The sequence below is a fragment of the Diospyros lotus genome, chromosome 5, assembly GCF_014633365.1.
Source record: "Diospyros lotus cultivar Yz01 chromosome 5, ASM1463336v1, whole genome shotgun sequence".
Classification (NCBI taxonomy): domain Eukaryota; kingdom Viridiplantae; phylum Streptophyta; class Magnoliopsida; order Ericales; family Ebenaceae; genus Diospyros; species Diospyros lotus.
Genome location: NC_068342.1, coordinates 2,956,872 through 2,984,853, shown reverse-complemented (window position 1 = coordinate 2,984,853; position 27,982 = coordinate 2,956,872). Strand labels below are relative to the sequence as shown.

At 36.6% G+C, this 27,982-nt stretch overlaps 3 protein-coding genes across 6 annotated transcripts; all 3 read right to left on the bottom strand.

The window, feature by feature from the left end:
- Window positions 1-212: 212 nt before the first annotated feature.
- LOC127801994 (putative protease Do-like 14) lies at window positions 213-7,047 on the bottom strand. Of its 3 annotated transcripts, none has more exons than XM_052337589.1 (11): window positions 6,898-7,047; window positions 6,561-6,663; window positions 6,350-6,484; window positions 6,071-6,250; window positions 5,856-5,983; window positions 4,344-4,555; window positions 4,047-4,128; window positions 3,316-3,458; window positions 1,342-1,462; window positions 944-1,036; window positions 213-697 (listed from the first exon to the last, which is right to left on the bottom strand). In XM_052337589.1, exons 1-11 carry the CDS (start codon window positions 6,910-6,912, stop codon window positions 581-583), a joined length of 1,329 nt encoding a protein of 442 aa, XP_052193549.1. In that variant the 5' UTR covers window positions 6,913-7,047; the 3' UTR covers window positions 213-580. The 3 variants fall into 3 exon arrangements, with proteins under 3 accessions (XP_052193549.1, XP_052193550.1, XP_052193551.1); XM_052337590.1 differs by having other exon boundaries at window positions 6,350-6,469; XM_052337591.1 differs by having other exon boundaries at window positions 6,350-6,454.
- Window positions 7,048-7,410: 363 nt separating this feature from the next.
- Window positions 7,411-23,730, bottom strand: LOC127801992 (ATP-dependent DNA helicase Q-like SIM). 2 transcript variants are annotated; one of them, XM_052337587.1, is made up of 16 exons: window positions 23,612-23,730; window positions 22,324-22,917; window positions 22,002-22,221; window positions 21,800-21,910; window positions 20,493-20,682; window positions 19,869-20,223; window positions 18,831-19,057; window positions 18,342-18,398; window positions 16,187-16,267; window positions 15,866-15,929; window positions 15,551-15,650; window positions 15,361-15,444; window positions 14,827-14,914; window positions 12,495-12,608; window positions 9,658-9,750; window positions 7,411-7,963 (listed from the first exon to the last, which is right to left on the bottom strand). In XM_052337587.1, the coding sequence occupies exons 2-16, from the start codon at window positions 22,907-22,909 to the stop codon at window positions 7,667-7,669; spliced, it is 2,667 nt and encodes an 888-aa protein (XP_052193547.1). In that variant the 5' UTR covers window positions 22,910-22,917; window positions 23,612-23,730; the 3' UTR covers window positions 7,411-7,666. The 2 variants fall into 2 exon arrangements, with proteins under 2 accessions (XP_052193547.1, XP_052193548.1); XM_052337588.1 differs by having other exon boundaries at window positions 22,324-22,830; window positions 23,612-23,716.
- A 1,082-nt stretch (window positions 23,731-24,812) lies between these two features.
- Window positions 24,813-27,781, bottom strand: LOC127801125 (heat shock 70 kDa protein BIP1-like). Its single transcript, XM_052335994.1, has 7 exons — window positions 27,449-27,781; window positions 27,094-27,361; window positions 26,791-27,005; window positions 25,976-26,698; window positions 25,710-25,864; window positions 25,535-25,617; window positions 24,813-25,440 (listed from the first exon to the last, which is right to left on the bottom strand). Exons 1-7 carry the CDS (start codon window positions 27,501-27,503, stop codon window positions 24,936-24,938), a joined length of 2,004 nt encoding a protein of 667 aa, XP_052191954.1. The 5' UTR covers window positions 27,504-27,781; the 3' UTR covers window positions 24,813-24,935.
- Between the last annotated feature and the right edge of the window lie 201 nt (window positions 27,782-27,982).

The following is a 27,982-nucleotide window of genomic DNA, read 5'->3' as shown; positions in this document are numbered from 1 at the left end:
GGTCCGAAACGGGAAGAAGAAACGTTTCCGAAACGAGAAAACGACTCCTATGAGGTGTTTCCGTACAACATATGTTTTTAGTTTTGCAAACCAATCAAATCCATATTGTAGAAGAAGAAAGACAAATGATAGAAATAAAACATTTATTAGCAAAAATAAATAAATAAAACACTTTAATAAGTGTGTGTAAGTAATTGAAACACCACTCAGTCTTAACAATTGGTGGTTTATTTATTAACATAAGGCCCAAGACCTCCAAGTCAAACCACTTGAGAGAGCCAAATATTGTGATTCCTATCTATATCCGATTAGCTCATCTCCCCGGGGGGTAGTGCCACATTGTGAAGGACTGGGTAAATAAAGTGCATACAGAGTAACCCAAATCTCATCCTCCTGACCTCTTTTATATTTAGACAAAAATTGTGACACGATTAAAGTAATATTTTAGTAAAGCGAAGCTAAATGGTTGGGAAATATTACAGTTACAAATTAGTAAAAGACATCATAACTTTGAAGCACCTCACTGGGGGCTGGGCGGGCGGGCTTGAATTGTTGTTTCTGGCTGAGGAATCACAGTGAATTATATATCTGGATTTGCCTCCTCGGGAACCACGGTCAATGTCTCAGATATGTCGTTGGTTCTTTTCACAACAGCCTTCATGGGTTTCCCAACCTTGTCCCCCATTATTTCAATGATCTGCCATCAATTCAATGTTGTTCAACACAAGTACATATAGTAACAGATTATCATATTCACACCAAGATTTAAAGGGAAGAATGTAACTAGATCCCACAATTTCCAACTTCTAATCTAACACCAGAATAACAGATTGTAATGACTCTAAAGAGAGCCATATAAATCTCCAGTATTTCAGTTCGGATTGCTTTATTTTCTTGTTTATCTTTGCAAGAAGATGTGTGTGAGAGAGAGGCTTTAAGATACCTCTTTAATGCTCCCCACAGGTCTGCCCTCAAATTGAACAACAACATCACCTGGGCGGAACCCAGCACGATCAGCAGGTGATCCTGGGAATATCTAGTAAGAGAAAATTATCCATCATTAGAATTTGAAACCAACAATGTTATTACCATTGTCACCATTGGTACAAGAACTCCTCCGTACCATTCAAACATTGGTAAGACATCTACAAACATCGGTAACGGAAGCAACATTAAAAACTAGTCGATCTTTGAAAGCTTGGTTTCCACATTTCTAAAATCAGGCATGAGAGTGAACACTCAATCTCCTGAGATTAGCAAATAAACAAACTGCCCCCTCTTTGTAAGATAAGGTTTGCCATGCAATGCTAAGGTTCACACACAGAGATCAAAAAGACATACCATTGATACAAGAACTCCTTTGTCAATGTTGGGGAATGCAGCATTCTTTTCCTTAAGCTGAGCAACAATCATATCATTAAGATCGATCATCTTCAGCCCAATCCAAGGTCGAACAACTCTCCTGCATCAAATCATTGTCACCATCTTGAACTCAATGTTTCTATACAATGTGATCATCATATATGGAACTAATTCAATTTAGGAAATTTAGAAATTAAACAAGCAAGCATGTCTATCTGAGTTTCTCCCTCTTTAGTTTCTCCTAATGTAGAGAAATAATCATGACCAAAACCTTTACTGTTCCTTTCCTCACATTTTGAATGGATTTGTGGCCACCATGGGGTCTAAGCAAATATAATAAAGCATTGCAAGTTTTATACAACCAGTTTATATGAATATTACATGTGACAATACACACAAAGTGATATCAAAACATTAAAGATAACATGAGCTGCCTAAGTACAAAACTATAGACCTAACAAGGAAAATAACACCTATACATAGTCATTAACTGCATGGCTATGATGAATAAATTATACTGGAAGAGGAAGCATGAGGAATGGAGAAAGAGCGCTCTAATGCCTATTTATAAAAATAAAAAGAGATCATCAATGTTGTTGAAATTATGAAGGGCTATCCTAATGACCCACGCTATGAAACTTTGGAAGAAGGTGATCGAGCAAATGTTAAGAAGAGAAACCAAGGTGTTTGAAAATCAATCTGATTTCATGTAAAGGTCTAGAAAAAAAGAAAAGGACAAAAGTATAGCGTTTATAGATTTAGAAAAGTTTATTGTAGAGTTCCCTAGAGAAGTCTTATGGAGGAATTTAGAGAAAAGGAAGTCCAAATTTACTCATACACAAGTCATTAAAACCATGAATCATAGCACAAAAAATGTGTTAAACGTCATGGACCGCCAAATTTTAGTCCGAGAATGGCACTCATGACCATTCCCCGGGGAGAGGGGAAGCGACAAGGCAATGAACAAAGGATCGCAGGAGTATCTGGAAGCATCAGCAGCATGCACAAGGCAGCAGCACGCAGGGTTGCTTGGGCGTGCATCTAGAAGCTTCGCAAAGCCCCTGGTGTGTGAGCACAGCTTTGAGAAGGGCCCAGGCCGCGCACATGAAGCTTCCAGAAGCACCCCCAGCCTCTAGCGAAGCTTCTTGAAGGTGCGAGGTGTGTGCAACACTATAGAGCGTGCGGCTGAGGCCTGCCACACGCCAGTTGGCACCAGCTGTCCATTTTTTTAGGTCTCTTGATATTTTTCCTTGTAAGTCAGTGGAACCTGGCCATAAATAGGCCAAGGGACCCCCCCCCCAATTGAGAAAGGAGGGGCGGTTGGAAGAAGAGGTTGAAAAGAACCCCATGCCTGAGCTTGTGCCTTAATAAAAAATGGATTAACTTTCTCCCACACCCTCAGGAACCTTTCATGTTCTTTCTCTTGTTCTCTTGTCATGAGAGTGCGAGGTTCTTATCTTTTGATTCAACGCTTCCAAGGTTAGGCTGACTTAGTGTCTCAAGAGTCATTTGGGACAACTAAGGCCGCACAGATTGGGCACAACAAGACTATCTGTGGCAGTTAGAACTTATGAAGGAGATATTGTTCTTTCAATAACAATTGGATTACATCCAAGAAATTTGAGCTACTTTATGGTTTTTCCAATTATAATTGGATTACATGGTTAATAGATGCATAGCCCAAATAAACTAATACTTATGTGTGTCCTCAACATGCATGCTTATACACGAGATAAAGAAAGTGTGTGTAATCAGTGAAAAAATTCACTAATATTAAAGACAGAGGAAGGAAACACTTCCCACAAACATCAAACTTGACCAGAATTATTTGTCTGTGCACCTGTACACATGAAAGGCAGACGAAGGAAACAATTCCCAATCTAGGAGTAAAGCTATGCAGGAAGTAATATAATTCAATACTTCAACTAATTACATATAAACTACAAAACATACCCATTTTTCTTGAAATGCTCTATGATGGTAGAAACTGAATCAATTGGTACAGCAAAGCTCAATCCATCAGCTGCCAGTACTTTCATTATGTTCAAACCAACAACCTCACCATCAATATTAACAAGAGGTCCACCAGAATTACCCTATGGCCAAAATTAAAACGAATTAATCAATAAACAACCTCTGCAGCAATACTGACAAGCAATGATAGTTCTTAAACAAGAATGCCGAGCATAATTAAGCATAACAAACAGTCTTGTGCAGCATTTTATGCATCCATCAGTGCTAGTCTTATTACAAAATAGTGAAAGAATAAGTACCATTAAAACCCTGCAATAATTTTTAGATGCACAAATGGGTGTCAATTCTATCCTTAACCTGTGCTTAAAAAACTTTTCATCACACAAAATCTCCTAAATGCTAGACTTGATTCGTGCAGCAGATATTAAAGAAGGAAAGGTTCACTATCCCTTTGGTACCTGAAAGTACACATATCAAAGGTTCACTATCCCTTTGGTACCTGAAAGTACACATATCAAACATCTCAAGATCCTAATTATCTTAGTGTAGCTAAACATCCATGCAACTATATGGAACCCCACGTAAACACATATTCCCTCCCCTTTCAAATTGTCAGCAAAAGGAAAAGGTAAAGGAAAAGAAAAGTAGGAAAATATGGGCAAAGAAAAGGAGGACAAAACCTAGAAAAAAAATGTAAGGATGTATCTTACAACATTGATTGCACAATCTGTTTGGAGATACTCCCTCCGCATTCCTCCAAGACCCAAATCACTGCTTTTCCGATCGACACAACTACAGTAAAAGGTAGGGACAAAAGTGGCACCCACCAGTCAGTAATATTTCACATTTAATTATAACAAAATAGTAATGTACCATAAATTGTAACCATTCATAAATAACTGACAAACTTCAACAGATTTACTTCTCTGTGAAAGCTGCATATAGACACAGAAAAAAGTTTGACCTCAAAGAATTGGAAAATCAGAAGCAAATTCTATTTATCACACCTTACTATACCAGCTGTAACTGTATTTTGGAGGGAAAGAGGACAACCCACAGCTACAACCCAATCCCCTGGGCGAAGCTTACTTGAAGAGCCAAGTTTTGCCATTGGAAGTGGAGTTTTGGAATTGATCTTTACAATAGCAATATCAGAATGTAAATCAGCATTCAGCACCGTACCCTCAAAAGTTCGACCATCTTGCAATGTAACATCAACCTGCAATATGACAATTCAATCCAAATCTCTATTTGCATGTTTTCACTAAAGAACATAAATAATTAAGCAGTTTATTATAGGCCAAAACCAGCATTAGACAATGATGATGCATTTAAGACAGGTGAATCTGATCCCAATGTCAGCAGATGGTAGGGAATAGAGAGAGAAACACCTGGGCAGTGAATCTGTATTACACACTATTACAGACCAATAGTGTGTAATACATCTGGCCAGAAACACCTCTGAGTCTAGTAAACAGTCCAGCATAACTAGACTCACTATTTGGTCTCTGCAGTTTTTTCAATTGGCTTTGACCAATCATACACCAAATCCAGGATTCTGTCAAGAGTTATATTTTTCTTGATATAAAGAGTTTAGAAGCTCTGTTTTCATTCTCTTCTTTTGTACATTGGTTCTACTTCTTGTTGCCTTATTGATATACTACTAGTCTTACCAATCAAACAAAGATAAGGCTTATTCACATGTTTCCAGAAATGACACGATAAAGTGAAGAAAATTAACAAAATTAACTTGTACTTCAAAGCTATTTCTCTTAAATATAAGTTTTGTGCTGAACATTAAAGGGTTAAGATGTGAAGCACCTGAGATAAACTATTTGCAGTTTTTTCTCAATCCTAGAAGAAACCACACGATCACAAATATTACAACACAGGAATACCATTTTTTTGGGGGGTTTCTGCACATGCACCATCAAATTTATGCCATTGTCCAGTGACTACCACAGACAATTTGGATCATCATTTCAGACATTCAAAAGCAATGACAACAAATTTAATAAGGTGGTTGCTGTCTCTAGTTAATGGCATCACAAATTGGAGTTTTGTATGTTTAAATAGATATTTTGTAGTTCTATATTTATGTGGGGGGGGGACTTGCTCATCATTTTATATACGAGATTTTTATGCCATTGTCCAGTGACTACCACAAACAAAATTTGGAGCCTCATTTCACAGACATTCAAAAGCAGTGATAACAAATTTAATAAGATGGTTGCTGCCAGTTAATGGCATCACAAATTGGAGTTTTGCATGTTTTAATTGATATTCTGTAGTTCTATATTTAATATGTGTGTGTGTGTGGGTGGGGGACTTGCCCATCATTGTATATACGAGATTTTTCAAAATCCAACTTTTCCATCCCCATCGAATACTACAGTTTCACATCTACCTCAACCTTAAATTGGTATGGATATTTTGTAAACATTAAAGAGAACTATCGGATATGGACCTAATATTTTTTGTGTCAAGTCAGCTGCGGTGAAAAAGCCCCGACCACTGACCTTCCCCTTGGATGTAGACTGTAAACCTTGGAAATCAACAACCACATGAGCACAAGTCAAGATGGTGCCATCGGAATGAATGATAGTTCCAGAACCTATACTCTTTCCCACAGTCAGCCCGTGAAAACCTACAAATTTATCCCAAAAAAAAAAAATCTCAAAATTCAATGTCTCAGCAAAATACCTCAATTCAGAAAATAAAAATCCACGATTACTTTGAGGAACTGATAGATTGACAACAGCAGGACCAACCCTTGCAGCGGCATTTGCAATGGTGTCTCTACCCAAACATCCAGGACAAGTTTTTTGCCCATCTCCAACCTCCCCTGGTACTTCCTTGCTTATATCTGCCGACGGCACTGAGCCAGTTCTAGAAAAAAATAATGGAAGATTTCCTACAATTACATAGCATGATTTATAAACTGTAAGGAGAAAAAATGCTATACTCGTAATTTGAAAAGAAAAATAAGTCAGTCATGATAAAAATGACAGACCATGTTGTATAAAATCCAAAGACACAGATGAAGGACGGGCTATAATCTCTTGCAAGTTTCTCCACGGCCGCGATAAGGATTCGCGCAATGGCGAAGGAACTGAAACTAGTATTGATGTTCCTGCAATTAATTTAGCTCACCAAAACCAAACCTTGGATTTTAACATTCTGCTTAACCGAGAGAAGGTAGAGAAAGAAAATTAAGACCTCACTTGAATCCGTGTTAGCATTGTTTGTGTAGAGCAACCCCGATCCAGCGGCAGCCAAAGCCGCTAAACGTACGAGGGAGTGTTTGCCGGAGATTGAAACCTTACCCTGCGAGTAATCGTGAAAATTAGTAATGAGAAATTGATCTAGCGCGATCCATCACATTCAAATTCAAATTCAAATTATTCAATGCATGCACGAGTTCGTATTGATAGTAATTGATTGCAATAGTCCATTCGTCCCTTGCGCTAAAACTTTTATCTTTTTCTTTTCCAGAGAACCGAACCGAGAAGTGCAGGAAAATTGGATCGCAATTGAAGGCAAAGAGGAGGAGAAGAATACCAAGAGATATCGCATGCTTGATGCTTGCACTGGACTGTATGTAATTCTGGGAGGTGTCAGCTATCAACGAAACGAAAAGCCCTAACAAAACCTCCCCCTCGTTTCCGTGCCGTTGAGCGGTGCTGTGCTGTCTGTCTTCTGGAATTTAATTTGTTGGGTGGGCCAATGCCCATGGAATGGGCCGAATGTTTAGGCCCAACCCAACATCCTATTCCCGGGTTCTATATACAAATTGATAAATAAAATAAAAACACTTATCTATAAAAAAAAAAAGAAAAAAGAACAGAACTAAATCAAAATTTTAATAGAATTAACTAACTAAAAGTAATTAAAATAATTAAATCTTATTCAAAATCTAAAATTAAAAATAAGTACAATTTCATCTCAATTCAACCTAATAATATAAAAAATTATTTTTTAAAATATTTATCGTCAAATCTTAAATTACTAAAGTTTATAATAAAACAAATACGAGAACAACGAATATACGGGTACAATTCGCATTCCTATTGATTGAACAAGACATGAAAACAAAATAAAACTAATATATAGTTGAGTACTTTACCCATTAAACATGGATCATCCTCATCTAACATCCATTGCTTATTAATAGACTCACTACTCACAATCAGGCCATAATACCATAATATAGCCAAAAGCCTCCGCAAGGCACAAGCATGCCACCAACGACATAAACTTAAAACTTAGTTACAGTGGCAACCATGAATGTAGTAAGTTTGGAGGGTTCCATGGCCAAGTTCTGTTGATTTTATTTGGAGAGTTTTGCGGCCAACCGTCCTCTGACGGTTCTCGGATCGCGATTAAATTTTCTCGACTTCCTCTTGCGTGGATTTCTTCTCCCTTTTATATTCTGTAAGCGCTGACGACGAATGTCAGGATCAGCCCAGCCTTTCCCCCACTCTGAGAAGCTGGAATAAGGTTTGTCATTTCTCTGTGAGAGCAGCATATCTGCTTCGGGATACACATAGAAGGGTTGTTCGCCCTTGCCCTGCAAAAATTCCAATCCTTGTTGGGTTGGCTCCGGGAATTTTATCTGGACGCGGATCTATAAAGCAGAGTGAACCCAATTGATTAGAGAATAGTGGCCGTTAATACTAATGATCTATGTTGCACAGAAACGGAAACGGAAACAAAATAGGAAACATTTTTTATACGAAATGGAAACGGACATTCTTCTAAAAAAAATAGACATAAATAGGATCTGAAACAGGAACGAGAAACGTTTCGAAAACGGCTCCTCCGAAAAGTTTTCGTGCAACATAGCTAATGATCACAAGGCATGCAAGAAGAGCTTCCAATTTAAGTTCATGGTAAGAAACAAGGCCACTCTTATTAAACAACGGAATCTAAGCATCTTCATTCCATGCACATGAATATAAGAAAACTTCAATTGATGAAGCGGGAAAAGATGTTAGTTTCCCTTGGAAGATAAAAAATGCACTTCTTGAGTTATAAAAAACTTTCCCTAGTGCTCTTCTAGTCAGCAGGCTATAACATTCAAATTTGGGAAAAAAATAAAAAAAAAAAGAGCACCAACACAACAAATTTGAAGTGGAAATCTTGGAAATGGTCAGATTTCACAACGAGGCCCTACTTGGAACAACTGATATTGAGGCTTTAGAGTTTGGGCCCAATATTATGTAATGATTTTCACAAGTTAAATGTGTTAGCATATGCAGTTGACATTCTTTAGTTTTAAGGGTTATGATGCTTGTAAGACTCCAAAATTTATGAACATGGGATATAAAAGACCCTGTTTTGACTCGCTAGAAGGCATAAAATGCCTCTGTTGGATGCTCCCACTGGTAACAAGCCAAATGATTTTATGATCCCTTTTTCAGAGCAATCTTGCAGGTTGCACAAAAATTAGCAACATGAAACCCTAAATTCAGCAGTTCATCTCCAAAGTTCCTAACATGCACAATGGTGTAGAATGCCAGATCATAGTCTAACCGGGAAAGACAAACTATGGATTTAGACTAGTGCAACCGTGGAAGTCTCCACTCTCTCAGGATAAGCAATACTGAAATGGCTGTATGCTGAAAACACAAATAGATACCCTTCTCAGGTAATTACTGTGATACAGCATTTCCTGTCACCCCCAATGTTTCTAATTCTCACATTACAACATATCAAGCCTTAATTCCACTGTGTGAGGTTGGCTGCATGAATTCTAACTCTCCAATCATTTCTATCTATGGCCTTATCTTTCTATAAAAACCCCCTTATAATTTATATCATACCTAAGAGTCTCCCACCAAGGCTGTCTCTATCTTCTTCTAGTCATTTGTCTAGAATTAGTGTTGTTTGGTCCAACACATTTTATGCTAGCTGTCAGCTACCTAATGCAACCCTCATTTATTTGAGCTTTGGACTGGCTTATACATTGGAATTCACATGCAAAGTTTTTATAATTCTCACATTAACAATTTAAAAAAAAAATACTCAAGTACGAATAATTTATGCTTATCACAGGCCAAGAAGACTGAAAAACAGTCTTATGCTATCTAGATGCCAGAAAACAAGGTTTATTATAGTGCAAAAAACTGAACCAACTCGTGGAATTGACCAACAGTTGATAGATAAAATTTTAACCATAACGAGTCTCATTAGGAAGTAACAAGCGGCAATTGGTAAACATGATAACTAAATATAACCACTAAATATTGACATGAATATATGAACTACAACAGGTAGTCAGAAATAACAGTTTTACCAATCAATGTTTTGAGTTCATACCATGTCATCAACCTCTCTAATAAACCCTTTATCTTCTAAAATACGAGAAAAGCCTCGCCACCATAGCACATCACTTGCTAGAAATTTTTGAAACTGCATACATCACCATCACATGAAAAATCATTAAGAAAAACTGAAGCAGAAGGCAAAGCTTCCTCCTTCAAATATCAGAATTGATAAGATGGAAATGACAATATATTGGACATATCCATCAACAAGAAAACACATTAAGAAGATTCCATTACGATTAGCTACAAAATTACTGGTTGCTGGGAAAATGAAGACCCAAGTCTTTTGATTCCAGATTTGATTATGGTTGTGGCCTGGATGAAGGCAGCGATGATATTCTGGTATAACTAGTATTGCATTGTATTTTTTTGAAAGGAGTTTTGGGAAGGAATGAAGGAGGTTTAACATAGTATTGCATCTTGCCTATCTCTCAAAGTTGTTGTTTAACAGATCCCAGAAAGGATTCTTTCCTGCATCCAGAACTGTGAATGAAGTGCATATGCTCATTCACATGAAAAATTATTGTTTGGGGGTTGTTTCAGGGTTGTCCTTAGCATTCTCAGCAAAACTGACAGCCAGAAACTTGGCTGAGGGGGGAAAATAACGTATAAACATTTATGTTAAGAGAAAACTAAAAAATCTAAAACAAATTTAAAAGGTTAATGCTTGGTCTAAATAATCAAGATAAAAAATTGGGGTAGAACCTAATAATCATAAATAAAAAAAAAGTTAATACTTGATTTAACTGTTTCAAAAGTTTAACCTATTGGATCATCATTCCATATAAAAAAAAAAAAATCAGATTATTTTATGGAAATCAAGAGTCACTTAGAAAATCTCAGAATAGTTTTTATTGCACAAATCATACTAACTGCAATTTTCTAAAAGATGGTTACCTGTACATTATTTGTATCATAAAAGAACTTTCAACAAAGGGACTGTTTGAAAAATAAGTCTTTTCCCTTCATAGTATTTTGCAAGATCTTTTCTCAAAATTTAGTTCTCCTAATATTTACATAAAACAGTAAATTTTACATCATTGTAGATGTAATAACTAAATTAATGCACTAAACAATCACATTTTTTGGAATGAGGTTCTTTTGAGTAGAAGAAGGAGGAGGGCAGTGGATTTAGGATTTAGGGGAGGGGGTGAAGTAGGAGGGAGCTGAGGAGGAGCATGCCCCTTCAGGCACTGATAAGGAAATGGAATTAGGATTATTAAATTTTAATGTTTTGATATTAGGATTCAGGTTATATTTGAATTTTGGATTTCAGATTTTTAGATTTTATCTTTTATTTATTTTGTTGAGATAATTATAACTAAGGTGATTATCTTTTAGTTGGGATTTCAACCAATAAAATAGGCTTATGATGTAATTAAAGATTATGCTTTTGATTGATATTGATTTCATATTTGATGATTTCCTCTCCCTGAGATTTCTCTCCTCCTCTCTCTATTGCTTTTGGGTCTTCTTCTTAACTTCCTCTTCATTTTTTTCTCCTTCTCCCTGCAATATCTTCTCTTCCTCTTCAATTTTCTGCAATCTATCTACTGTCCAGCATCAGGCAACCTTGGGCCTGGCCATGGTCACAACACACATGGACAGTAACTTAGGTCCTGTGTGACAACATAATTCAGCACTTAAAATTACACACATTAGTTTATTGTAGATAAAGTACATTAGATCATGCAAATTGACCTCCTTAAATCATAAAAACATCTATGGATTGAGATCTTTACCTAAACTACCAAATTTGCCATGAATTAATCTGACCTACTTCTGAACATACCTTGAGCAATATTTAGAACATCTCTTTAACAATAATCACGTACCCTAATCTCACTAGGTGTGGCCAGCTACAAAAATTCTAGACCTCTAGCCTCTATCCATGGCCATATCATCTGTAAGACCATTATATCATATGTTTTAAAGATTTCTCACCAAGTTTTCTTAGGACTTACTCTCCCTCATGTGATACAAACCTCCTCTATCTCATCCACTCACCTAAGAGGTGTGTCCCTCAGTCTTTTTCTCACATGTCCAAACCATCTTAGTTAAGTCTCTTGCATCTTATCTTCAAGAAGCATCATTCCAACCTTATTATGTATAATCATGTAATAATAAGAAAGGAAGAGAGAAGCAAAGAGATGAACAAGAGGAAAGAGATGGAAGGGTAGAGAAGAAACAAATAAATACAGAAGAAGAGGATGCATTGCAAGGTGTTGATCAAATAAGGGAAGGAAATTTTGTTTTTCTTTTGGGAGGGTTTGGGGGGGGAGGCATTTGAAGCAAATGGGGGTGAGGGGAGAAAAGAAAATGCAATGAATTGAAATAAAAAGGGAAACACCTTCTGGGGTGTGTCTATCTTTTCTGAAGTTTCCAGAAATCTTGAATTTTTTAAATGAAAATAGGTAAACAAACACTAATTTTTGTTTTCATTTCAAAATTTTGAAAACGAAAACAAAAAACAAATTGGCCATTATCTAAGGAATCCATTTGTAGAGGCCAAGAGTTTTGTAAACATCTGATGTGTCCAAGAGTTTTCAGAAGGATTTACCTTTCCCTTCCAAGCTATCAGTGTTTCATGATGGATCAAATATGTTTGGATGACTTGCTTTCATTAATGGTTGAGAAACAAAGAAAATCTCTTCTTTTATGGTAAGTGTATAACATACATAAGTCATGACATATACAAGTATCTAATAGATGCAAGCATTTGTTTCTATACACATACACAGATAGTAGTATGTACTTGCAAATATGTGTATATAGAAATACTGATATAGTGCGTGTTGATGAGAGTGTTCAATCATATCCAGAAGCTACCTGTTCCCTTATTTTAGTAACAAACATCCTAATGTTTGGCTTCAATTGTCTCCCCTGTTTGTTACCAACTGATATCACATTGTCGTATGAACTTCCTCCAGAACTGACTTGGCCCTGAAATTCAACATGAACTTTTAATTATAGAAATGGCACTTGGCATCAGATCTATGTTAAAATCAGAAACTGCAAAACTTCACTAAGAAGAGAAAAGGATAAATTGGAACAAAAAAGTTATCAAGAACAGCAAATCTTGAAAGAATCAATTCATGGTTGGATTCCCCAACTATCTATAAGCTTTAGCAAACATTTACACAATTAATTTCAGAGCATTGCAAAATGTGACTATACTTTCTGTTTCTTGATTTTCAGGAGGAAAGAGTTTAGAAAGAATGTAGTTTCCCTGACACCTCTGGCAATTGATTCTATGAAATTAGAGGGTTTAGATCAAAACACTTCTTTTTTTTTTCCAAGTTAAAGATAAATATTTAGAACTGTGGACAAGGCAGTACTTTGGTGAATGGAACAGGATCAATTTGTCAAAGAAATATCCTCTATACATCAAAGGTTAACATTGAACTCCATGAAAGTCCAACAATGCTTTTAGTAACTCCACCCAATAATCAACTATAGAAAAGATACCCACATGCACATCTGCTTCTAATTTAAAAAGAGGCTCTTCAGTTCCATCAAATGGCTTTCTGGTTGCAATTCTCATTAAAACATGAGGCATCAAAAACCATGTTTTTCCTTCACATGTCACACTCCAATCCTCCTCTGTGTCAAAGAAGGATCCTGGGAACACCCTTCCAGTACCAGCATCATAGATGTAATTGGCACAAATTTCTATTCAGCAAACAATGGTAGTCATTAACTAATACCAGTTCTTTATACATGGAGCAGCAATTAAACATGAATCAGTTTTTCCTAATCAATATTGAGTCTTACCAGGCACCACCACCAAACAAAAAAAGAAACCTTAGAAAGGTATGGTGGATACCCACACTCCTTTTCAAGGGATGGTAATCCTACGCCTACCAACTAAAACATAAATCTTAAGGAGGTAAAACAAAATTGTAAGACCTGAATTTTTAGAAAGAGATAAATCCAAGAGGAAATAGGGTTTCTAAAACCATTGTAGATTATGATAATTTTATCATAATTTCAAAGAAATTGGGGGATTGGGTTCAGATTCTAATAATTCTCTTCCAGTAATCCTCATCAAAATAATTACTGGAAGAGAATTTGATGAGGATTAGGATTTATTAGAGAATTGGGAACAATCCAATTCCTCATCCCATGCATGTTGAAAAATTATTTTGATTTCTCAATTATGCTACTTGATATAAATGAACTGCTGATTTGGAAACAAATTGAGAACAGGGATTTTTCAAATCATTTTGAAAAGATTATCGATGGTGTTAGCATGTTGTTATAAACTATTGTGGAACCATTAGGGAAGTTCAGGGGTTACTTTGCCAGCTGAAATTCAGCTATATATACAGTTCCATGGGAATTTTAGTTTCTCAATGAGGCGATGGTTTGATTATTCTAATCACACTCCACCAAGTACATGGGGGTAGATCCCAAGGAAATTCCTAGGGCCCCTTGTACATTGATTGGATCCAGCACTATACTACCTATTGAGATATTTATTGAGGTTTGAATTAATTAATGAATATTATGGTTCCCTTGAATAAATAATGTTTTATACATTGCGGAAATTGTTGGCCACACCATGTGTGATTTTATTAGTGAAACACGTTATAGCATGGGGAATATTGGTGAAGATTTGGAATAGAAATCTGATTTTGTTGTATGCCTATGAAATTCTTTATTTTAAATATTGATCTATTATGTGGGGTAACCTTCAATGGGCTTTAAGCACACCACTCTCCCTAACATATTTTTCAAGTGAGTAGGATTAGTTAGGCTAGACGTGGAGTTGGATCGGGTGATTGTCAGTGAACTCAATTTGGGATAGTTTAATTTTTAGCTATTGTTAGTGGTTTCAGTTATGTAAACTTTAAGAATGCTGGTGGTTTCTACTTCAGTTTATTTCCATTGTAAGATAGGAGATTTTTAATGAAATCAAATAAGTGAATTTCAGGCTTCGTGAATTTAAGTCTTGGCTTAGGGGACCAGTTACAAGCCCTAGAGGGGGGTGTGACAAAAATAGTCTCTAGAAAGATTAACTACTAAAACTAGTATTTTATAAATCTAAAAAACTTAAACTCATTAAGAGACCTATGAGACAAAATGTTAAGAATCAAAGAAGACAAAAAGTTATTATATACACAAAAGATAAAATCAAATAGATATCAGTTGTACTCACATAATGAGCAGCAATAACATGCATAAAAACATCTGCCTCAGCTTTCAAATTCAGCATTTTAGGAGGACCATTTACGCAAACATCACACCTGCAAGGAAGAAGCTGTAGTAGGAAAATTTTCTTTGGGGCAGATGCAGGTAGAAAATAATTGAAATTCAATAATTATAAGAGAGTTTAGCAATCATCACTCCACTAATGTTGTGCATTTCAACTGACATCTTGACTTAAAAGATATGTTAACATAAAAAATAGGGCTTAATGATGGGTGTTCATGGATTTTTAACTTGACTGCCTATATATATATATATATATATATATATATAAAACAAGGAAAAAAGAATGGTATCAATAACATATAATTATACCATTTAATTGAGTTTTTCTGGCATTTCAAGGCCTATAATTCATGACCTATGATTGTAGAGTTGAGTCCTTGAGATAGCAATCTATAACATATCAGAAAGTACAAATACCACAGAAGCCTATATCAGCAGCTACCCAAGCATAGGATCAGAAGAAAGAAGAGCTACATACATTTTGCAAATTTCATTGCTAAACGTCTCTCCAAAGTACTCTACAAGGGTTTTGGCGCGACAACTTGAGGTATTCATGCCATATCTGCATGGCATCATCAAGAAATAAAAAGAAAAAGAAAAGTTAAAATAAACAATGAAGTACAACATGCTAAGGCATGAAAAGACATTGCCAAATAGTTGACACCAACCTAAAGCAATCAGATAACATCTTGTAAGCATGTTCTGTCTGCTCTTTACTTCTTTGGCTTGGCAAAAGTGATGGTATTCTTGACAGGTCCGCATATAGAACTATGTTGACAAAAGCAAAAAGATTCAATACATATCAAGTACAAGATTACTGCTTGGCAGAATCAAGACATCTTTTTGAAATAAAGACAGATGAAAGGATTTTTGACTTCCAGTTACCAGTTCTTTGGATAATATTTTTGTTGGGGTAGAGTGATCATTACCAGCTATAGAAGATTCATTGCAATATTATTTAACAAAGAATAGAATGAACTTACTGCAATGTGCTAATTTCCCATCCCGTCCAGCTCGACCAGCTTCTTGATAATAAGCCTCCAAGCTCTATAAACAGACTCAATGTTACAACAAATTTGCAACATATCACAAAGAAAATAATTTAAAAAAAAAAAAGAAATATTGTAGGATGTCAAAATGCAATGCTAAACGAGGTGAGCAAATTTAGTGATGAAATTTATGCATGTTCAAAATATGATAACAATAAGCTCTTTGGGAAGTCATTAGGTCAATAAAACAGTAAATGGACCTAGACAATCCAAAACAATAATGCAAAGCCAAGAAATCAAATACAAGAAAAAAACCTGTGGCCAACCATAATGAATGATTCTTCGGACATTTAACTTGTCAATCCCCATTCCAAAAGCAATTGTTGCGACAACAACCTGAAGGTTTGACATTGGGACCACACACTTAGAGAAAAAGAACCAGAGTTGAGAAATAAAGTTGCATGAAGCTAAAAATTAACCCCACATAGTTGGTCAAGTGAAGGCTTGATATGTTTTTGTGTTTGAAGCTAAAAACTACTAGAGAAGTTCTTTCTGGAAAGCAATGCTAAAGTTAAACAACTAAAAACATCATGTGATTGATTCATTCCCATGTTCCTCTCATTTATATATTTTTATCTATTATTGACAAGTCATAGAGGATCATTCAGATTTTAGAAGACATGCTACAAGCTTGAATACTAGATTTCAAAAGAAAAGGCTAGATAAACAACAAAAAAGTAACAACTATCAATCCTTGAGTTATTTTTTAATAGTATTACTTTAATAAAGTATTATTAAAATTGTTATAATCACTTGTATTAGATTAGCTTTTGTCTCGGGAGAGGGATTTTTTCTGTTAGCATGTATATCACTTGTGTTATTCTAGAAGAATTGTTTCTAGAAGGTTTAAATAGCAGTACAGTCCAGTTAGTTGGGTGTAACTACCAGTTTCTTAGTTAGTTTCTGTTTACCGCCTCTATGGTGTATAAATAGAGGATGGGTGAGAGGCTTTAAGGTGTATTCCAATCTGTCTTGTGGTGAGAAGGTGAGAGGAGTATGCGCAAGGGAAAACTTGAGAGTTAAGAGGGGATATCTTTGTAATCTCGGGTTGGGAAACTCTTCACAGTTCTGGGCATAAGGCTGTTAAGAGTTGTAGTGCATGTAATCCTTGAGTTTTCATCAAGATAGTGAAGATAAGTGCCTCGGGTAGTCTGGATGTAGGTCTTCTTTAAAGGACCGAACCAGGATAAATGTGTTGGTGTTCTTGTTTTCTATTTTGTGTTCGTTCTTTCTGTGTTTCATTAATTCTTGTTGCTATAAGGGTTTGAGAGATTCTGTGGGTAGGTCTTTTGTAAGTGCAAGTGTCTTAGGAGGGAGCTGTGCGATTATTTCAACAAAAATATAACCCAGTTGAGTTCTAAGACTTTCAAGTTGAGGCTTCTTGCATTTGGCTTCCAATTTGGTTCAAGGAGCAATCAGGTTAGGAGCTTTCCTATTTGGCTTATCCTCTGCAATTGAGGAAAAGGATTGTGCAGACCATTGGGTTCTTCCCCTTTTGGATTACCTCCAATGAGGGATAATTAAAAAAAAAAATCCGAGGGCAAACCTTATACCTAGTAAAATAAAAAATCAGAGGGTTGGTTGGCTTAGTCAGGTTGGGCCAACTTGCTTTTATAAATGATTTAAGGACTGCTAACTTAATGTTTTGAAGTTTAAGAAAACTGGAGATGTTTATCAAACAATCTACAAAATTATCTAAGCATTTAGTAATCCCTAAAAATCCTAGAAGCCAGAAATCCGAGCTGAGAGTCAACTGTCAGTATGGCAGCCGAAGTAATCAAGTTTCTGGTTCTCTGCAGTCGACTATCAGTGGTAGTGTCAACCACTTATAGTCACTGGTTTCTCCCAGTCAACCCAACAGCCGACTATCCAATTGTCAGTCAACCATAAGTGGTTATTGGTCAGCCTAAAGTCAACTTGGAACTGCCAGTCGATCAAAGCTGAATTCTGAGACTTGGTAGCCAAGCTCTCAGTCGATTTGCACTTTGGAAGTGCTGAGTGCTGAAGATGGATATATCTCTATCCATCTATCTGAACGCAATCTTAAATTCTTTTATATACTTATATATTTATACTTATTTAACTAATATTCTTATATGTCTTAATTTACATGCTGGGTGTTTACAAACAGGTTCAAGGATAGGCTGCAAAAAATATAGAAGAGGTGGGGCAGGAAGTTGGCAGTATGTTTTCTCCTTATGCAGTAACCTCACAGCTGATAACCCATTGAGTATGAAAAAATGGCTCTTTGACACAGCATAAACATCCACACTAAAACTAACTGGTATTTGGACTAGGCCATCTTTAACACACTTTACTTTTCCAGTAGAATGTTGGATAAAGCATATGTCAAGAGAAGAACAAAGCAAATACAAGCTACAGCTAATCATAAAATTTTAAGAGCCCATACCTCTAAGGCATTTTCATGAAAATCCATGTGCACCTGCCTCAGCTGCACTTTTGGCAACTAGAGAAAATAAAAACCTTCAGTCACTTGGATAGCTAGCAGAAAAGGAGGATCTCAAAATGGTACAAGAGAACTGTAAGCATGACAGCGTTCACAAACTCACCACTACCCTTTCTGAGATAGTGTTATCATCATAATAAACAACTTGCATACAGAGGTTGAAACTTAAAATATAGAAGTTAAAGCTTTAATTCTGTTGTCCCAGCACCACATATCAATTCAAGAAAGTTAATAATCCTTGCTTAATAAAGCCTTTGCAGTATTCACTTGTATCATAAATGAGAAAAAGACTCCATAAATTTTGGAAACTGGGCTACAAGAAACCTAATAAGAGTAGATTGTTTGTTTAATTGGAAGAGAGTTAGAACTCGTTACCAAAATGAACAAAATAAAGAAGGATATGTCCCCAATTAAAAGAACAACAAAAGTCACCTTTGCATTATAAGCAGCAGCCCTCACACCAAACTTGCAAAGAAACTTAGCAATGCTTAATGTTTCTTTTCTGGTAGGTACATAAATAATTGTTGGACCTTCTTCTAAATGACCTTCCCAAAGTTCCAATCCTTCTCCCTGCTTGTTCGGTATATCATATATCAAAGAAGACCCACAAATATTTGATTCCTTATCAAGTGATTGCCCAAAGAATTCACCACAGGGAACTGCAGCACAGAGATTCTAGAGTGAATGTTCATATCATATAACAGGATATGAAATGCATAGGTCATAATAAGTGATGATGTTTCACTTAGAGAAGTTCCTAGTGAAGGGATAAAAAAAAGAAAAAAATAACAACCCCTGCTTTTTCTTTTCTTTTTATTTTCCTATATGATGATCTCCTCTCTCCCATGGGCTAAAATAATCAGACAAGAAATGAGATGAAGTGAACAGACCAAAAACCATACTTCACTGAACCAAGAAAACTAAAATCGCTCAAGGATGAGGAGATTCAATGATCTAGAAATTAATATAGAACTTTAGCCCACCATACTAATACGTAATGATAACAGCTGAACCTCATCCTTTTCCTTATCATTGCACCTTAATTATTCCCTCAACCAAGCTGACTAAACTTTAAATTATTTGTTCAGTAAACTCCTCGTTTACTTGTACTCTTAATTTGTCCCCTCTTCCCAATGTTATGTAGTCATGGAGTAACCGTAATATGATTTTCATCTATGATTTGCCATCAAACACTACCAATTTATGTGAATACTATCAAATTCTAGACATTTAAGAGTGATTGAATAAACATGTTAATGACAGTAGAATATTCAAGAAAAGTGAACGGATACGAACATACAATCAAGATCATCTACACCTTATAACAGATCAGACTCATTTTCTAGATACTCAACTGACAATTTTTTTCTAATTTTGAGCACTATGCAATTTTAGACATTTAAGAATGATTGAATAACACACTGTAAATTGTAGAAAAATATTCAAGAAAACTAATTGGATATAACATACCATCAAGATCATCTACACCTTCTAACATATCAGACTCATCTTCTAGATATTCAACTGACAATTTTTTCTCATTCGGAGCAGTTGACCAATTTGCTTTTGTCAAACTTATACCATCATCATCATTTTCAAAGAAGGCATCATCCTCAATATTATTCAGATCACTCTGGGACGTTGTATCTGCCTTGTATAAACTTTCTTTTGATGTGTTACTGGAGCTGTCTGAACCGTACTCTAGCTCTTGTAACATTGCATCATGCTTTTTCTTATCAGACATCTTCTTTTTGGAATATATACTTATCAATTCACGAAAATCCTTCTCATAAGAAGATGGGGATGATGTTCTACTATGCTGTACCTGAAATTAAGAGGATATTTTTTATGTAGTTAGAAACCCAGAATTAAGATATTAAGTCCTAGAATCAGAAGAATCGGAAACTATTCATCAAATGTCACTTAAAACTATTTAATAATCCAAATGAATAATATACAGAAACTTTCTGCACATAGGGAACTCTTTAAAAGACAGGCATTAACCCCACTAAAGAAACAGAGTTCACCTAGGCAAAAAAATAGGAAGAAAAAGGAAAAAATCCGAGCAAAAAAATAAAGAATCATACAACTCACTGAAAACTGAAGATTTGGCCGGAAAAAAGATGTAAGAACAATCTTTGTATCACTTGACATGCACAGTGACTTCAGGATGTCTTCTCGAACATGAAGAGTGGCAGTAGCAGTCAATGCCATCAGTGGTATGTCAAATCTTAAGAATTTTAAACCATCTGCCCTGAAGTTCTCTCTTAAAACAGAAAGCCGCCTGCATAATGCATAAGATAGTATATGTCAGAAATCAAAACAACCCTACTTGTTGCATCTAGAATATATATTAATTCAGGGCAAGCATGGAAAGCAAGATAAAGAATCACCAAAGAGTCATTGTCAGTACACATATACAGATAAGTGGTACACTTACTTTGAACTGCCACAAATAGGTGGAATGACATTTGCACAACCATAAGCGGTATCACACTAATACTGTTTAAACTATGATAATGAATTACTTAAACCCCTCCAACTACAAAGTGTCAAGCTTACACCCCTTTATTTTAGGCAATATGCCCAGTATATCTTTCTAAATTAACACCATTAATGGCAAAGTTAAAATTATATTTTAGAACTCTATAAACAGACATAAAATAAATTCAACAGTTTGGTCTATAGTCAACGAATATGCCCATTTCAGTTAGATTGGAAACATTTCAAAAACTTGAGGTAAATGGTCAAACAAGTGAAAAAAGTGTACAAATGTTTAGAAACATAAGCTGACATTTGTTAAGTGTTCATATAAGCTTAATAATTGAACAACTGAATGTTTTGAGATATATAAATACAACTTTCTAAATAAAGGCTGTAATTAAACAACTCAAAGCTAAATTCAGCCCAATACAGTTAATTGTATGAACATGTACCAAAGCTTTTTTACCCACAGTTGCATCTTAAGATTTTAATTTTTAAAAAATGATAAGATTCCAATTAAATAAAATTTACAAACATAACAATAGTTACAACATAGTTTGTAACAGTTGATATAATATTTCACTATGTGGGAGTGAAACAATTTAACTTTTTGTAAAAGCGAATTATTTTAACTATTGACATAATATTTCATTGTGGGTTTGAAAACCAAGTTTTGGACAATTTTTACTGTTTTGTACAACAGATATATTTCCAGTAGCTAAAAAATCAACAATAGAGTCTGCGAGGTGGGGTTGATTATGGATGGGAAGGGATTGGAAGGGTACACTTGGTCCTAACTGAATCAAGGATTTTATAGAATATCAAAAAAATTGAAGAGTAGCTAGACTTTAAAATCCAAATGCTAACTTTGCTCTTGGAATATATTCTCCTAATTGAAGAGGATAGTAAATACGCACCTGTAGTCAGGCCGAAAATCATGACCCCATTTAGAAATGCAGTGGACTTCATCAATGGCAAATAATGCTATTCCCCTGCTTTCTGCAAGGCCTTGAAGAGGTTTTATCAGCCTGCATCAGTATGTATACATCCTTATTTGTAAAAAAGGATTTGCATGAACCTTCTTAGAAGAATAGTCTTAAGATCAGATGGATCTCTTACCTCAAAATTGTCTCTGGACAGACATAGATAATGTCATACATGCCTCTCATTGCTTTCTTCTCAATGCTACTGTCCGGTTGTCCAGAACCAAGAAAGCATGCTGACACCCCATGTTTTGCTAGCTTTACACACTGGTCATACATCAGGCTTATCAGAGGCGAAATAACAACCACAACTTTCCCCGATAATAAAGCTGGAATCTGGAAACACAGGGATTTCCCTACATAAGGAAATATTCCTAAGGCATGAGAACCCATAAGCGAGCTCAAAAAAGTTAAAAGGTGGGATAAACAGACATAAAGAACCAAAAAGACAAATGTACCAGATCCTGTTGCTGCAAGAACAAGGCAATCTTGGTGGGCTAACCAAGCTGCAAGGGCATCCTTTTGGAACTGCTTCAAGGATGAATATCCAAAACGCTTCTGTAGCAGATCATTGACTTTGTGCTCCCAACCTGGTCCAATACCCACCTCTTCTTGGCAGGAAGGTGGCAGCATAAATGTCTCTGGAGTAGTTTCCATATTAGACTCCATGGCATGAAAGACCTCATTCGATCCTTTCGCAGGCTTGGGCAATACCTGTGATCTAGAGACTGATAAATGGGTTTTTTTTCTTTTCAATCTTCCTGCACATTGGAGATGTTCCACTATAGTAGATTGTCGCATTCGATCAGACAAGCAGGATGCTGACAGTGCTTTTCTGCCTGGGGTTTTCCCATTGCTTGTGTGACAACTAGAACTACTCGATGCAATGGCACTACTTCTACGAGGACCATTCAAGATAAATTCAACTGCATCCTCCAATGATAGGCCCACTGCTTTTATGGCTTCTGTAGCATCGGAAAACTCAAACCCCATTCCAATCAATTCAGCAAAAATTTGGTCAGAGGATAAATGCATGCCATCCATGGTATAAACTGTTTCCATGAAAGAGCAGGGAAAGAACTTATTATTCAAATCCATAAATTCATAACATAGGAAGCAAAGTTAAAAAGGAAATTTGACTAGAGAGGTCCCTAGCACATCTGAATTACAAATATAAGGTTTTCAAATCATAATCCATCAAACAATTATGATTACAGAGTCCCTAATGATGAAGAATTCAATAACAATGCAACATGCTTGCAAAGTGGAGATCTTAGAAAGCTTCCACCCTTTTCCACCTTTAGAGGGCAGGATCAGGGATCCATGAGGCCAAGGTCAGTTTCGGGGTTTTTGGAAGTGCAATCACCGTGGTTCTATTTTCCAGGTTGTAGCGAAGGACCCTAGCTCTGGAATGCAGTTTGTTTTCTGTCCATTCCTTCTACTGTGGCATTTTTTGTTTCTGCTTTTACGCCTCTTTCATACCTAATTGTTCCCAGAAAACCTTACAACCTAACAGTTAAATAATTCAGGCACTTAAGTACTATACCCTTCGCCTTCGAAATCAGAAATCAAAGGGAACAAGTTATCCAAAATTGTGACATAATTGACGAAATTATTTCTCTTTTTTCGCCCGTCTATCCTCGGCGACCAAACGAGCCAGATTACAAAAAGTGAGGAATGCAAATACCAGTAAGGCCATTAGATAAGAACACACGACAAGCAGATTCATGAGAGAGTTGAATTTACCTGCGAGACGGGAGAGCGATGATTCAATGGTAGAGGAAGCAGAGGCGAGGGCTGGACTAATAATAGGGCGTCAATCACCGCGCCAAACCAAGATCTTGAATTGGGGGAGATGATAACCCTTCCTACGACGTCGTCTGCTACCCATTAATTATGCTTTAAAAATATAACAAAAATTTAAAAATTGTTAAGACAATGTCAAATAGGCCCTCACAGTGATATCTTTGCCAGTGATCAAAATTTTTATTAAATTAAAATAATTAAATTGAATCAATTAAAATTAAATATTCAATTTATACACCAATTTGATTTGATTTTCAAATTTTTGAATTTTTTGATTATTTCACTTCGATTTAATTTGACCTCTTTATTAAAAAAAATTAAAATAATCGAATTAACTAAAAAATAAAAAAACGATGTTATTGGCAAATCCAGTAGAACCGCATAAGAAGAAACTGTTCAATAGAATAGAAAGATTATTTTGGGTTTTTTTGGTTTCAATATTTTTGGTTTGAACAATTATTTAGTTAGTCTAGTTTGATTTTTGAAAAAAATTCAATTTATTTAATTTGATAAATTTGATCAATTCGATAATCGAACCAATTAAATGCGCTCTTACCTCCCTTAAGTACTAAAAATTGATATTTTTCTCTTAAGGAGCTAAGAACTGATATATCTATATTTTTTTATATTTATCAACAAAATAAATAAATAAGAAAAGACAATATGCTCATGCATACATGATACCTTGTGGCAGATGTCAACGATGTAATTTTGATTATCACTAATTTGTGAATTTAAATAGTATTTATTAATTAAGATATAAATAAAAAAATATAAAATATAAAAAACATTCAAGATTTTTATTCTTTTTAATTTAATGAGTTTATTAAATTTATTTGTCAACTCTTAAAAAAGAAATTACGTAATTTTTTATCTAATATTTTTTAAATATGCTTATGTCTCTCACTCTCTAGATAAGTATATATTATATCATATAAGTAAGAAAAAATAACGCATAAACCCTTTAATGCATTCTAAAAGATTTAATAAATAATTTAATAAAAATTTTAAAATATTTATTAACCTTACTTTAACCATTCTATAGGTTAATTTAAAAAACATTCCAAACTTATTTTAATATAATTTTATTTTATTTATTTTAACAAACTCTACTTTCATCCATCGATACAAAACTATGTGATAATACTCAAATTTTCAGATTGGGCAGTTCTATATATAATTAAAATATGGAGTAAGTACAAAAAGGAAACAGAAACTAAGAAAAAGTAACAAAACGGTAGTAAAGTTATTGTTGGAATGCCGTCTACAACTCATCGTTAGGCTCTTCTTCTTCATCATCATCATCTTGAGAGCCAGCAGACGTCGCGCCAGCCTTCTCATAAGCCTGCTTGATCACAGGACTGCACACAGCTTCAACCTCTTTCATCTTCTCCTCAAATTCATCCTTCTCCGCGCTTTGGTTGTCGTCCAACCATTCCAGAGCCTCTTTCAGCGCCCCCTCCATCTTCTCTTTGTCCTCAGCCTCGATCTTGTCCGCCAGCTTATCCTTGTCGTTGATGGTGTTCTTCATGTTGTAAATGTACGTCTCCAGGCTGTTCCTAGCATCAATTCTCTCCTTAACCTTCTTGTCCTCCTCTGCAAACTCCTCTGCCTCCTTCACCATCCTCTCGATCTCCTCCTGGCTCAGCCGCCCCTTGTCGTTTGTGATCGTGATCGATTGCTTGTTCTTCGCCGCCTTGTCCTCTGCCGTCACATGCAGGATGCCATTGGCATCCACCTCGAATGTGACCTCGATTTGGGGCACTCCCCTAAAACAAGTTAGTACACCATCAGATATATACATGATGAATTCTGGCTCTCTAACCATATTTCTACTTCTATGTATAGCCATGGGATGCTTACCTAGGAGCCGGCGGTATGCCTGATAAGTCGAACTTGCCAAGCTCGCGACAATCCTTTGTCAAGCTTCTTTCTCCCTCATAGACCTGAATAGCAAGAACGAACCCAGGACACTTAATTTTAGGAACGGATCAACCAGGAAAAAAGTGTCCAAAACCATGCCCTGTGTTCTACAAACCTTGATTGAAACGGTTGTTTGCTGGTCCTGATAGGTAGTGAAGGTCTGAGATTTCTTGGTTGGGATCACAGTGTTCCTTGGAATCAGCTTGGTCATGACACCACCAACAGTCTCTATCCCGAGGCTTAAAGGAGCAACATCAAGTAAAAGAATGTCTGCAATTGAAATGAATGCAATTGCTTTCTCAGTATCAAAAACACAAACACCAACATTGTGGCAATGTGGTACGTAGTGGTAAGGTGGTAAGGATTAATCTTCTTTCTCACCTTTAATTTCTTCGCCGCCTTCACCGCTCAGGATTCCTCCTTGAACCGCAGCCCCGTAGGCGACAGCCTCATCCGGGTTGACGCCCTTGCAGGGTTCTTTGCCATCGAAGTAGTCCTTCAACAGCTGCTGCACCTTAGGAATCCGGGTACTTCCTCCAACAAGCACAATTTCATTGACATCCGACTTCTTCAACCCGGCGTCCTCCAAGGCCTTCTTGACTGGCCCCATCGTCTTCTTGAACAGGTCCATGTTCAGTTCTTCGAACCTCGCCCTTGTCAGTGGCTCAGAGAAATCGACTCCGTCGAAAAGGGACTCGATCTCGACTCTAACTTGGTGTTGGCTGCTCAGAGCCCTCTTGGCCCCCTCGCACTCCCTTCTTAGCTTCCCCAACGCCTTGTTGTCTTTACTGATGTCTTTGTTGTATTTCTTTTTTATCAGCTTGATGAAATAATCCATGACTCTGTGGTCGAAGTCTTCTCCTCCCAAGTGGGTGTCGCCACTGGTTGCAAGGACCTCAAAAACGCCATTGTCAATGGTCAAGATGCTAACATCAAATGTACCCCCACCAAGATCATAAACCAGAATGTTCTTCTCTCCGCCTTTCTTGTCCAATCCGTAGGCAATCGCGGCTGCTGTCGGCTCGTTAATGATTCGAACTACGTTCAGCCCGGCAATGGTGCCGGCATCCTTGGTTGCCTGTCTCTGTGCATCGTTAAAGTAAGCTAGAAACAGAGAATATAATGAACCGTGTCAATAGGGATTTACAGTTCAACAACATGTAAATAGGAGGAAGATTTTGATTTTGATTGTATACCCGGAACAGTTATCACAGCATCCTTGATTTTCTTCCCCAAATACGATTCAGCCGTCTCCTTCATCTTCCCCAATATCATGGCGCTGATTTCCTCAGGGCTGAACGCCTTGATCTCACCATCCTTGATCTTTACCTGGATATAAGGCTTCCCTCCCTTGTTCACAATCTTGTAAGGCAACAGCTTCATATCTCTCTGAACCTCTGGATCTTCAAACCTAACAACAAAAACCCATCAGAATTCCACACTCTACGAGACAAAGTCCAGTCACAATTGCACTGAAAATGTGTTGATATTGAGCTTACTTTCTTCCAATAAGGCGCTTGACGTCGAAGATGGTGCGCTCTGCATTGAGAGGCGCCTGATTCTTTGCGGCCTCCCCAATTAGACGCTCTGAGTCGGTGAACGCGACCCATGAAGGAGTGATTCGGTTTCCTTGATCGTTCGCTATGATCTCGACATGACCGTTCCGATACACGCCCACACAGGAATACGTCGTTCCCAGATCGATACCAATCACCGTTCCGAGCTTCGACGACGACTCCGCCGCTAACGTCAATCCTAGTAAAAACTCTTCAAGCAAGAGCACAAAATACTCTTCAATCTCAATACACAAAATGCAAAGAAAAAACCATCGTTCTCCAAGTAGAATTTAATTACCTGAAACGAAGAGAAGGAGAAGAGCCAGAGCCCTGTTGTTGAAACCCATTGCCATTCTCTTCCCGAACAAAATTACTGTTGCTCTTCCCGACCTCCTTCTGATTACTGAGCTCGGGAATATACGTATATATATTGTTATATATGTGGGTGTTGAGAGAATATTGCTCTTAAACCGAGATGATTGATGATGAAGAGGTGGCCGGAGATGGGTACTTATAGGTTTCCTGCGGCGGAGCAAAGGTGGTCGCGGATAGCCAGTGCTAGAGTGTTCCGACGAATGGCGGTGGGTCACGTTCACGCTCGGTTGTTCTGCTTTGCTGGTCGCGCTCCTATGGACCTTGCACGTATGACTGCCAACAGCTTCTCGCCACGTCGGATTTGGTGCATTTCGTTCGTTTCGTCCCGAACGTTCCTGACTCGCGGAGAAACGCAGCGCCAGGGCTAATTTGGGTATTTGGCTTGAAGATGAATGTTTTTTTTTTTTTTTGCCTTTTGGTTTCCTCCCATTTTAACCCTTTACTCAAAAACAAATTT